Below are 13,986 nucleotides of genomic sequence, written 5' to 3'. Positions count from 1 at the left end.
TCTAACAATATATATAATGCCTATTTCTTATGCCTTGGTAATGATAAAATTTGGTTCAAAATTTTTATTCTCATGGGTTTAAAACAATCGTTTTTTTTTCAATAATTACTTGACAGGATTGAAAAAGTAAGGTGTCAAATTAAAGATCTTACTATTTTTGTTCATAATGGCCATTTTCTTTCTTTTTTTTGTTGCATTTTAGTACCTTAAAATCGACTTAATTTAAAAAAAAAAATTAAATTACTTTAAAAATAAGAGGTCTACAAAAAAAACGATTGCATATCTGAATTCTATGAAAAATTTTACATCTTCTACTTACTAAAAGAACCGGCTAGCTATCTTAAATAAAAAGTGAAAAAGTTGATACACCTTCTTTAGTTTACCATATTCTGTTTGAACTTTAGAAACAAATAGCTAAGATAATTTATCAAGCAGTTATAGACTAACAATCATATATATAATAGTCTGAAGCTTAATGTCTCAGTAACCGCTGAACCTATAGAACTCCACTCTTCGGGAATATAATTACTGGTCCTTTTGTGGTTCTATGCCTTTTTCTTGGTGGGTTGGAGACCTCTAACCCCTCAAAAAGAGGCAAGGGGTAAAGCCGCTAGTATTTATATAAACAATTTTCTATCTCTGAAATAATTTCTTTGCATAGTGCCAAGCAATCCCCTTATTTTGTTTTATAAATTAAGAAAAAGAAGGGAGGGAGTTAGTTAAATCCCTGCGAGAGGCTACCTAATATAACATAACCTATCCTGACCTAAAAGAAATAAATATACAAACAAAAAACTACCTCCCCTTTTTAAACAAGGGTGTGGTGTTTAAGTGTTCAACCAGGTTATTTGTGTGAAAGCATAACAAATGCAACTTTCTACCTGATAGCATAGACGCCACTAGCCCCAGTGTATTCTGTAGCACGTAGCAGATCTTGCAGAGCAATTATGTACCAATAAAATCCTCCAACCTAGTAGAAATACAATATACGTGGATATTATGACAGGGGAGAAATTGTCATCATTTTATTTTGGAAACACGTTTATTGTTCAGTTCTTCCAGTAGAAGGGAAATGGGTGGATTAGGGATTATCGTTATCTTAGCCTGCTACTAGTTTCACTTTATTAGAGAACATAAACAACTGGTGTAACATCCAAGTAATAATATATTCATTTTTAACTTACATTTCATTCATAATTAAGTAGAATTTAAAATGAAAAAAAAAATATTGGTAAGGTTATTAATGCTCATAAGTAGCATGGCATTTTAAGTTGGATGGAAATAGAACAGTAAACTGTTATTTATAATATAAGCAGAAAGTTAGTACAAGTAATAAAACACATATAGTATATAACTTTCTCTGAAAGAGTGACATATGAGCAGTTATAACCTAATTTTAGAATAACTTCACCACCAATAAGCTTAACAAAAAGAGGAAATAACTTTTTTTTGCATGTTTGGTGGATTCCTAATTAATAAAAAAAGCTTTTCAAAATTAAAAATTGTATTTTTTTACAAATATTAATTTGAGCGAACAAAAGGTTCGTATTTTATAGTAACTGTGCTTCAAAACAGATATTTATATATTCAAAAATACGTAGATAGAGTAGATTAATTTTGAAAAAGCTCTTATTGTTTTTAATTGATTGTTTATATAATTTTTCTGTAGTGTTCTGAACATTTTTGAAAAATCACGTCCATTCAGAAGGAACTTGTGTTTGTTGTTGAGATTAATTAATTTGCATTTTTTAACATTAAAATAAAAAAAATATGATGAATATTTTTTTAAATAAGCTAAAATGACAACTATGTTTATAAATATGAAGGGAAATCAATATTTTAGATTTCGTTAAATAGATATGCTTCAAAAATTGTTACTTTTATAACTTTATAGACACGTATACGCCCCTAGAGACTTATGGGTTAACTCAAAGTAGGTGGGGGGGGGGGGGGTATGGGGAGGGGTGACTCTGATACACCATCTACTTTTAATTTTATTACCTATGTCCGATCTGGCAATTTATACTAGAGCTTTTTGTGACTACTATAAGCTGAATTTATATATATACTTGGGTAAAAAAGGTGAATAACCGATAAATGTAACATTTGAATTACCAAATATTTTTGTGTAGGCGTTTATAATGAAATTTGTGAAAATCATGGTTGTAAAATTATGCAGTTATAGTATGTAACATACGAGATTATTGAAAGAGAAACCTCTCTGTAATGGAATATCTCCCTTTAATCTGTATTTTTATTTCAAATGTGTACTATATTTGAGAATTAAATAGAGTTATCCATCAAAGTGCTTAGTGGAGAACAGGGATAGGGGATAGGAAACCTGGCCATTAATTAGGTCCCGGCCTAGATTCTAAAGGGATATTGTAACTATTACAAATTACTATCAAACTGGCGGACGCTCCCAAGTAGCTATAGCTCTAAACCAATAAGAATCGGCCTGTTTTTAACAACCAATCACCAATTGGCGAAAATTTTAGAAGCAGACAATTCTGGGAAAAATAATGATTTCGTCTGCTACTAAAAAATAAATATAAATGGTGTTAGATCACATTAGCTTAATTATTAAATCTGCTTAGAGTTAAACATTAAAAAAGGGCCATATAGAAAAAACAAAAATAACGGGATTATTTTTTGGAAAGGAGGTAGCTACGAATTTTCATTTGGTAGTTTATAAATTAGATGTTGTATTTTGAATTTTAAAAATTTAATACGGAATTGGTACAACACTTTAACCCTAATATATGTACAATACACAATAAAACACAGTACAAATATATCACTACATAATATCACTACAAAGAATAGTTGATAGAATGTTACCCAAGTGCATATTAATTTATTTATTTTGAATTTTAATTAGCAATGAAATTTTCAAATAAAATTTTTACTCATTAATAAAAATGCAAATAATACAAACTAAAATCTGTCTGAATGAAACCCAACGATAGCTTTCTGACAGTTCAAATTACCAAAGTAAAAGATAAAAAAAATTTGGGAGAGAAAAAACTTCATTTTAACAAAAGCCATTAATATATAGGTTTATAAAAAGTTATGTTTTTTACTTTAAACTAGCTACCTGAATTTGATTCTATACTTTATCTACACACACACACACAGCTTTTTTATTAGCGTTTTATACGAAGCACTGCGCCATCCCAAAACTGGTTTATTAGGCTAGAAATAGGCCTAGGCTTGAAATAGGCCTGAAATAATATTTTCCTACGTTTCCCATCCCTTATCCCTGGTGGAGAACATATGATTCCACCCCTCCTTATTTTGAAATAATTGTAAAATAGGGGAGATGGGGGGAAGTATTAGTTTGTTTGTTGACCCTTTACAGTCGGGCCCCAGCCGCACCTTAATCGGTCGGGGGGGGGGGGGGCGTTCAACGTTCAAAATATTTTTGCTCTTTACCTGGATGACCCTGCCAGGTTTGCTGGCATCCTGTGCCCGCCAGGATTGAGATGTTCAAAAAATTCCAACTCTCAGTTATGTGTCATACCCATACTTAAAAAGTCACGCAGATGGGCTCTTTATCTTTCACACACAGAAAATGAGATAGAGAAAACCGGAGTGGGGGGGGGGCGTTCAACCCCCCCCCCCCAGACCGTTAAGGGTTAATTACTATAAGTTATCTTAGATTAGTTTATATTGTGTATTGGTCACCTTTGCAGGATTAGGCTGCAACAGATTTTGCCCCGTAGGGATAGGCCAAAGTGGAAAGATACTCATCGGTTGAAATTCCAGTTTGAACCAACCAATTGAAATTCAACATAGTCACCCAATTTGTTTTGCAATTGGGTTGGGTACCAGTGTAATATACATTACAATGTTCCATATCTCCCTTGATAAACTAAAAGATAGGCTGAAATATTGCCATTGCTGCGCTAACTTTGGAACTTTTTATCCTTGTTTAAATGTAGTAATTACCTCCGACACATGTATAGAATATGCTATGTAGTCCAGTATGAACGAATTTATATAATCATACCTGAAAGTTATACAATTAAGGTTTCCTTTAATAATACATTAATCAAAATTAACCATGTATATGTACTGGGTATGTTTATCTTGGAGAAGTAGGTAACATTAGGCCTAAACTTTCTATTTGAAATGTTTTGCATTTTCTGAAAATTTTTTTAAAGATATTTTATTACAATAAATTGTTATTATCAAAGAAAAAAGTTGAAAATTAGGAAGAAAATAATTTTGACTGAAGAAAGTAAAATATATGTTACTTAAATCAGATCTCGGTCATATATGCAAGCCAATATCTCTTTTTGGAAGCTAAAACCTTGCGCAAGTCTAACCACTAAACCCTAACCAGTGTCTCTTACTGTAAGCCTAAATCGTGCGCAAAGCTGATCACTGTATATTGTTCTAATTCAAACAAGCTATAGTAAACCCTAAAGTAAACTTAAGCCAACCTAAACTCTTTTTCTAAACGGTTACAACACCATATACCAACCACCCCCCCCCCCTCAACAACAAAAAAAACACATATGTTTACATGATCCAGACTAAAAAAAGTAATTACCATTTCAGCACTTGAAATATAGTTTTCTCTCCAGTCTTGAGATTACTCCTAAATACCCCGTGCTTGATTTGGAATGAGAGTTTGGACTTGAAGAAATCGCCTGGCCAACTACTTTTAGTGTTCACCAATATCAAAATATTATTTTATTATTTATTTTAAACATATTTTCATTACATAGTTTGGGTATAGTTCCTTTCACGGCAACGCCTCTTATGGGGCGTTTCGTCGTATTTTAGCATTAGTTTTAAAGGTTATTTTAGGTTAGGTTAGGTTAAATTTGGTTAGGTGATTGCCCGCAGGGTTAGGCTATTGGCCCCGCAGGATTAGAGCCCACCACAGGGGCTAGAAATAGGGGAAATGCTACTGTGAAAATACGACGACACGCCCCTTAAGAGGCGTTGCTACGAAAGGGACTATACTCGATAGTTTTAATAAAATATCGTAGATGTTTCCAGCAGTGTCTAGAATATTTCTATTGAAACTGACTCCAGTTGACTCCAAATAAAAACAAAGATTTTTCTTTGGCGTATTCAGCAAAAAGAAAGTAAAATCCGGCCTATGTAAGTATGTTTCTAGTTGTACGTTATATAGACCATTATATAGTAGCCTTCCTAATAAAACTCACTTATTTTAGATGTAATCATGTTTGCTTTTATCAATGTTAAACTGAAAACTAAAGTATCATAAAGATTCAAGAGCAAAATGCGCAAAAATATTTTGTACCCTTTTTTTTCTTCTTCTTAATTTGATTTAATTTAGATATATTACATCGTATTTCTTATGAAATATTTATCTATCGCATCGTATTATAGACAGCTTTCCGTGGATATTAAAATTTTAAAATATAATAATTAAACCAGTTTTGTTGGTCCCGAGACGCCAAAGGCCCGAGCTAACTAATTTGTTTTTAATTTTATGATTTTTATTTTAATATATAAATTTCTGTAATACGGTGCTATTCATGATTTTTCGGTATGGCTAATAACTGGTTCTAATCCAGCGGATATCAATCGGTTTTAAAGCCATACTGGAAAGTAAATTATGCAAAAATATGAATGTTTTGTTTTACAATTTTTACTCACAGAGAAAATCAATATCAATTATCTGTCTAGCGCAGTCTTATGAGTTTTTTTTATACCCAGGAATAAAAACAAAATATTCTACAAAATATTATTTGTGTCAATAGGACAATTCTAAATTGCTTAAATTAACGAGAAAAGCTATCCGTTGCGGACGAACTGGCCGACTATAACTTTAGAAAAGCTTAGCTTTTAAAAAGGAATAGCCAACGGACATGCAAACTGATGGACATATCTTAATCATAGAGTAGCAGTACTACAAAGAATATGGACAATGATATGCTTTAAGAAAATGCTTGATAAACATAACTTTATTTGGATTATCCGGTTTATGTTCTTACCCTAAAAATAGCATTCATAACAATTCCCAAGAAATGTTTATTTAGGGAAAAGGCATTAATCAATGTATAAGTGTACATCCAAGTAATGATAAATAAAATTACCCAATTCTGTAAATTAATATTAATTGTTCAAAATTTTGGCCACTGGTTATTTCAAACCAACCCATGAAGATTTTATAAAAGTACCCAAAGTTTGAAGTCAATAAATTCCGAGGCCTTTTTTTACCTGGAAATGATCCAACTTTTTAGTGTCAGACAGCTAGACGAACATCAAATAATAATGATTTTCACTTATGAGTTTATCAAACTACAGAAACCAGAAAAAAAATGAAAAATCACTATTCCCTTGGCCTATATAAAAATACTAGAGTTGGGCTCGCTATTGGCTAGGTTTATTTAACCCATTAGTGACAAACCGGGTATTAAAACCCGGTTCCGAAAAATGGAAAAAAACAACGGTTTCCAGTCTTCAAATTTCATCATCCTTTTGTGAGCCTCCCCTTTACTCCGTTCTTTATCTATTGTCCCCGAAGAGAAGTCTCAGATATGGATCTATGATATAGATAATATGGATCTGCCGCGAAAAAACAGGTGCTTTCGCAAAACATTAATAACTTTTTTGTTTTTATAGTTAAGTTGCTGATTTTTTTTGTGAAATCTAATGTCTATTGACAAGTACATCTATTTGTGAATTCGTTTTATTCAAATTATCATTTTTTATGTGATTTTTTTATCGTTTTTTTTACGCCTTATTAGGACCCAGTTCGGCATGGCCATAAATACCTGACAGTTTTAAAACCCAGCTCGGTTTTGGTTTTTGGTTTTATTACCCAGTTTTAACTTTTCAACCATTAAATATTTTTTTATGATTTATTATTCTTGAGCCACCCTAATCAGTTTACTCTAGTAATCTCTATATGTGTCCTCCAATAGTTTTATGCTCTTTTTCTGATATGTATCATCCAATTTTTATATGTTCTTTTTTGTGTATGTCAGGTTTTAAAACTTCGACAAACGGGCTTTTTTACCCGAAATGGAGGCCGAAACCGACCGAAACACTAAATTTGAAATAAATTGCTTTGTATATTACTTGTAGCCCAAAAGATTACATGAGGTTGTGTAGTTTTCAATTACGGATCGTATCAAAGTTCTAAAACGTGTTCATCTCACTTTGGGCGTTCAAAAATGACATTTTTCATTTTTTTGTTGAAATAACTGGGTATTTAGGAAAATGGCTTTTAATGCCGGCAGAAAACCACCCAAAATGGGTCAAAATACCCGTTGTGCATTTATGGCCATGCCGAACCGGGTTTTTTTTGCAACTTTCCTGTGCACGCCACTAGAGCAAAACAAAAAAATTGGAATTCCGTTTTGACCATTATAAAGCTTCCCTGAAATTTTCAGCTCGATCGGCCCATAAAAGTGGCGCTCAGCACTAATGGGTTAATGTTTAATTTTCTTTCTTTTGGTTATCTGAATTCTGACTATTAATCCTATTCTTCCATTATATTCTCCCTGACGATTTCTTTCTTTAAACTATTTTAGGATCTAAATATTCTTTATTTCAAATTATTGTCCTGAAAGGGTTAAAATGTTTAGTTAACTGTTAAATATTTTTTCAATATCTGACCACATTACGCACCTATCGCTAGTATCAAATTATTTTAAAACTAAGCTTTCTTTTATTTACTATTTTATAAATTTGAATTTTCTGTTTTATGGATATAACTTTAATACTTTAATATAATTCAAATAGCAACATTAAATAAAAAAATTAATTTATTCTTCATACAGTAAAATAATGTGTCTTATTGTTCTGGTAAATGAGAGTTTATTACAGATTATTGGAGCATTATGAGTTTTAAACATTTAATGCCTGGAAAACTTGAGCTCATATATAGACATTCATTTCCTATATAGATCTGTCATGGATCTTGATGCAATCAAGCAGGCTGTTTTGTAAATGTTAAAAATTGGAAGATTTCATAAAACAAAAGTTCCCGCAAATATAAGTATTAAATAATCTTATATAAGTTATTTTGTTAGGTAATAATATTTTATTGTTTTATAGACAGACAAACATCCTATTAATTTAGTAAGTGAAATTTCCCAAGGATCTAAAGGGATAAGACAATAACCGACAAATTGTGGTACTTCCGCAATATTGACACACAAAAAGTCTCAAAATTATTAAGCCAACGAATAAGAAAACGTTATTATACAACTTTGTCATTGTCTCTCAGAAATTTCCAAATTATTTTTTTATTTGTCAGAGATGAACAACCCTGTTAGTATCGAACTCTAGTTTGCTGGGCCATGTTCCAACTCCTTCTAAAGCTGTATCTGTAGCTGCAAATCTGGTGGATAAATTCAAAGCCTAGGTAGGTATTATAGGATATATAGACAGAATAATGTCACTTTTAAAAGATAGATAAATAGATAGACACACTGATTTATATCAATTGACATATTTGGTAGAACTATAGTTGAAGATGGTTGAACTCCTTCTAAAGCTGTGTCTGTAGCCGCAAACCTGATGGATAAATTCAAAGCCTAGATAGTTAGATAGGATATATAGATAGTATAATGTCACTTTCGATAGATAGATAAATAGATAGAAATTGACATAGTAGAACAATAGTTGAAGATGTTGAAATCCTTCTAAAGCTGTTTCCGTAGCTGCAAATTTAGTTGATAAATTCAGAGCCTAGGTAGATAGATAGAATATATAGAAATAGTATATTATTTGATAATAAATACATTAATAGATATATAGATTGGTAGATAATAAATTGAAGAATATTGTTGATAAATTCAGAGCCTAAATAGATAAAAGTAAATCATTTAAGTTAGCTAGATAGATGAATATATAGATAGACTTGTAAATAATAAATTGATGCAAGAAAAAATTATATATGTGGTTTAACTCTTTTTGAAGCAGTATCTGTAGCTACATTGATTAATAAGTTCAAATCTTAAATAGATACATTGGATGTGTAGATAAATATTTATAAAGATAGATAAATAGATAGCTGAATTGATATATTGTAAAATTATACATTATAATCACATGGTATATAAGTATGGTAAATCTGATGTAATACACTTTCCTTTTATGTTACTACTAATATTATCATTATAATCTAATCTAATCTAAAATAAGCAATAAAAATATTTTTTATTGTCAAAAGGTATACTTGCAGTACACCAATAGCTGAAAGGATATTTTCAATAATCTATTTTTTTAATTTCAAAAGATTATAGTTTGCATGTTATTATAATTTTATTTTTAGCTTTAATTATTATGTAACTATCTTTAAAACAAAGAAGTATAATCCTTTGAAACTTTTTAAATAAATATTTATTATAATAGTCATATTATATTTTAAAAGCTTGCAATCTTTTCAATTTATAATACATTTTTTCAGATCATTCCATTTTTTACAGTTACTTCTGCTAAAAAAAGAACTTTCTAGTTACAATAAAAGCTGACAAACATAAAATATTGAGCTAAGACATGTGCATTATCTTACAGACTCTAATTGCAGAAAATTTAGCTTTTTAAGTAGCTAAACAAACTTGGGTTCTACTGCAGTTCACGGTAAAATATTGCTGGTAACGAATATTGCCAAAAATCTAAGAATTTTAAAAGCTGCTAGCTGCCAAACGGCTGAACGTACAGATCATGCCCGCACACTGTTTTAAGCGGCATGAGAAGGCCTACAAATAATCTGGAATAGACATAAATCAATAATGCATAATTATCTCGCAGTGCAGAGAAATGCGCGAAAAAGGCCTATTTTAAGTGTTTTTCTTCAGTGAAGCTTTCCCTGTGCATCATTGAATCTTGGCTATTCCAGATTTGTTGTAGGCCTTTTTATACCGCTTAAAATGGTGTGCGGGTATGATCATTACGTTCAGCCGTTTGGCAGCTAGCAGCCTTTAAAATTCATAGATTTTTGGCAATATTCGTTACCAGCAATATTTTACCGTGAACTGCAGTAGATCCCAAACTTTTACCATATTCATATCATCCATCAGCTGAGAGCTTTTTATCATATGATGCGACTAATAACTATTACCTTATTCAAATCATCCACATCTAACTGGGAGCTGGTTATCTGGGATATATTTCTGATAAATTCCTAAAATAAAAGTCTCAAAATTGTGTCTTCATTTTATTTGCTTATTGAAATTAAATATTAATAGTTCAAAAAATATATAGATTCATCATGGAATACCATTTTATAACATCAGTTTTCCGAATGGATGTAGAATATACGTGGATATCATGACAGGGGAAAATAGTCTTCAATTTAGCTTGTTCACATGGGATTTATTGGTCAGTTCGTTCATCCAGTAAGAGAGGAGGGGGTGGAATGGGGGTTATCGTTATCTTAGCACGCTTATTGTTTCACTCTATTCGAAAAATTATAATCTGGTGAAAGATCCAAGTAATAATATGTCCATTGTTATCCGAATCATAAACGGTGTTATTAGACGTATGGCTTGTTTTGAATAGAATGCTTATATTCTCCCCTTTCACTCCCTGATAAGAGCACCTGTCCTAGACCAACTTGTGATTGTTCCTCAGACTGAACTTGATCCTCCATGTTCCATAGAAAATTGTTCAACGCTACAGCCGCTCTTTCTTCCTATATAAAACAAGTATGGCCTAATATTAAAGTAATATAATGTATGTCTGTCTGTGTGTCCGATTTTTGCATCGAAACATATACTTTTCAGTAAACCTTCTCTTAATGGGAATGCCTTGGCCAAAAACATGTGCAACTCATTACTATGCACACTGCACAGTAAGGACTTATCAGACAAAGGTCGAGCAATAAAACCGTTTGTAGTCTGACCATATATGGTTCTCCCATCATCCACAAACAAACTATTGAAGGAAAAACGTAAGTTTAAATCTAGTTTGTAAAGGGTGAAATAAGGGTTAAAGAGTCCCGCAGGGAGAAGGGGGGGGGGGGGAGGGTGGAGGATAGAAGTTCTGAGTCCCTGTTCTGAGCTAAAGAACAAAAAGTTGAAGGGTCAAGTTAGAAACACTTGATAAATATAAGTAATCTTGTAAAATTGTATATGTTAAATCCAAGGGCGTGCACGTGTTTTAAGATAAGGGTGATGAAAAGTGCCGAAAACTCAATTTATTAGCTTTCCCCAACCCTCCCGAGAAAATATTTTGTTTATACCTCAAAAAATTCATAATATAAAAGTATAAATGCAAAATCCAGACAACTACCTGGCCCTAGTAGTGGGGACCTTTTTCGTCTACTAGAATATTGCTTTCTCTCCTTTTGTAGCGACTGATATTCAAAGACCTAATTGAAATTCGGTACAAGGTCCCCACCCGTGGGTAGAATTTCATATAGTTATTTACTTAAATATGCATACCATCCCTTCCTATTACGCCTATGGTTAAATCCTTTTTTTTTTTAATTTGACAACTTCAAATATAAAGTATCAAATAGAAAACTTGAGTAAAATAGTAAAATACAAAAGGAGATTAATATTAAATCTTTTTTAGACAAGTGGATTAAATTTATTGACGCAATGACAGTTTTTTGGCCTCTTTTATTAAAATATATTTTTGCCTGTGTAAAAATTATAAGAATTACTTATTTTTATTGAATTATGTCTACACTGCTTGTTTTCTAATATTTTTGAAACCTTGATAATATTTAGACGGCGAATATTCGTGCGTCAAGCAAAAAAAACAGGTTTATTTAAAATTTTTGTAGTATAGATGATTTAGGTTTAAAATTGTAATTAATATAATTTATATGAAATCTTTATTACAACAAACAAAGGTATGTCAAAGGTCTGCGCAATATTATGTTTTTCATGATATTAAAGGTCGATTGTATTAATGTACTAGAGTTGGCTCGATATAATTATCTCCCTATTGGCTAGTTTTCTATATGCATATCTATTTCTCAATAAATCTATTTTCCTCACCCGGCATTACTATCTAAAAGAAAGTAAATATTTAATAATCTAAATGATTTTAAAAAGATTTTTTAAATTATATTTTTTTCTTTACATTACCATCACCAAAGGGTTAATGATGATGATTACAATTTTAGTTTAATATTTGAACACACAAAGTGTCGCCACAATCGAATTCTTCTAAAATAGAGTTTTCTTAAATTTATTATATTATAAATCTAAATTTTCTTTTTTATGATTAGAAATTAAATACATTGATATAAGGTAAATAGCAACATGAAATTAAAAAAAGGAATTTATTTTTAATAAAGTAAAATAATGGGTCTTATCGTTCTGGGCAATGAGAGTTTATTATGGATTATTGGAGCACTATGAGTTTTAAACAAATATTCCTTGGAAAACTTGAGCTCGTTTATAGACATTTATTTCCTATATAGATCTGACATGGATCTTGAAGCAATTAAGCAGGCCGTTTTGTACATGTTAAAAATTGGAAGATTTCATTAAATAAAAGTTATCGCAAATATACTTAGTAAATAAAATATGCATTATCGATACGTGTCTATTTCTATCTATTCCCTATTATTCCTGAAACAGAAAATCTAATAGGAAATTAACCTGTAACATTTGAACAAGTTTAGCTATATCCAAAGCAACTAGCACCTCTCTTCTCAACCTATGTATTTCAAAGTGGAAGATTAAGAAAAAGAACACTAAACTAACGCTCTAAAATATAAAAGATACCACATGAAAAAAGAATAATTATGTCCCTAATCATCACTAGGTTACAAGCTTATTACAGTGCGTATGAAGGTGCTTTGACTTTAGTGTCAGAACCTAAATTGGGACATGGTGCATTTCATTACCCTAGGTTAGGTAACTTCATTTCACTTTTCAATAAAATCTAAAATGCAGCCGTTTTTGAGAAAATTAGATTTGAAAATTTCAAGTTCAATTTTCGTCTATAGGAGTTACCGCATAATCATGACAAGAAAAGCAAAGATTAATTATTTAAAATTTTGAACAACGTTGCTTTTAAAAATTCTGTCATAAAACCTCTATATATATGATTTATTTCAGTCTGAATTTCCGTGACCTTAGCAAAGCAACTGATAAAAATGGCCATGAATCAACTCACTTCAGAAGTTGTTTTATGAAGAACTTTATAAAAGCAAAATTGTTCAAAATTTTAAATAAATAATCTTTGCTTTTCTTCCTAGTGGGTGAAAATTGAACTTGAAACGGCTGCATTTTAGATTTTATTGAAAAGTGAAATGAAGTTACCTGACCTAGGGTAATGAAATGCACTGTGTCCCAATTTAGGTTCTGACACAAAGCACCTTCGAACGCAGTGTGTTATAATACTATTTTGAAAAATAAAGCAAAGTTTTAAACAAGGAAAAAAATAAATATTTCTAAAGGAACAGGAATTTTTTAAAAAGTGGATATAAATGGTAACTAATTTTAAATTCAATTTAGAAAAAAGTCATTTAAAATGAGTTTTTTTTATTAAAAGGCGTTTTAAATACTTTAAAATATATTAAAATAATGAGTATTGAGGTAATTTCGGAGTGATAAACAAACAAATACCCACTAATTTAAATTTTTTTAAAATAAAGAAGGTTTTTTATGCTCAACAAGGTACTTTGTTTGATTTTTAGCGTTTTTGTAATTCAATAAGAATACTTACAAAGATAGATCCCTTTCAGATCTTTTGTAGTAGAGGAGAGAGGATCCAAGTTGACCAATCAGAATCAGCAGAGGAATCATTGGCAGTACTGACAGTTTAGCGGCTTTATTCTAAAGCTTCCCCTGTCATTTATTGGTCAATTTATTTGACAAGTAGGATGTGAGGGGATGGGGATTGGTGAGATTGTATTTTAGCACGGTACAAGTTTTACTTTATTAGAGTATATGACAATCTGGTGTAAGATTCAAGTAACAATAAATACATTGTTCCAAGTTGTGGTTGGGGGTCGTTTTTGTAAATAAGGGTCCATCACCCTCCAACTGAAAAATTGCTTCTAGAAAGATATGTCCCCTCTCC

The 13,986-nt window shown here is 31.1% G+C and overlaps 1 protein-coding gene across 1 annotated transcript in view; it reads right to left on the bottom strand.

Moving 5' to 3' along the window:
* The window catches only part of LOC145328289 (uncharacterized), a 52,546-nt gene extending 38,833 nt beyond the window's left edge, over nt 1–13,713 (bottom strand). The window contains exons 1-8 of the mRNA XM_080171913.1: nt 13,630–13,713; nt 12,558–12,615; nt 10,541–10,633; nt 10,061–10,123; nt 8,279–8,355; nt 4,559–4,669; nt 3,952–4,012; nt 882–970 (exon numbers count right to left, since the gene is read on the bottom strand). Of these exons, the coding sequence (XP_080028039.1) occupies nt 882–970; nt 3,952–4,012; nt 4,559–4,669; nt 8,279–8,355; nt 10,061–10,123; nt 10,541–10,633; nt 12,558–12,615; nt 13,630–13,709 (632 nt within the window). The 5' untranslated portion in view covers nt 13,710–13,713. The remainder of the gene's footprint in view (nt 1–881; nt 971–3,951; nt 4,013–4,558; nt 4,670–8,278; nt 8,356–10,060; nt 10,124–10,540; nt 10,634–12,557; nt 12,616–13,629) is intronic.
* Between the last annotated feature and the right edge of the window lie 273 nt (nt 13,714–13,986).

Source organism: Acartia tonsa, chromosome 9 (genome assembly GCF_053477335.1).
Source record: "Acartia tonsa isolate MP-2025a chromosome 9, ASM5347733v1, whole genome shotgun sequence".
Classification (NCBI taxonomy): domain Eukaryota; kingdom Metazoa; phylum Arthropoda; class Copepoda; order Calanoida; family Acartiidae; genus Acartia; species Acartia tonsa.
This window is presented reverse-complemented; position numbering and strand designations above follow the sequence as displayed.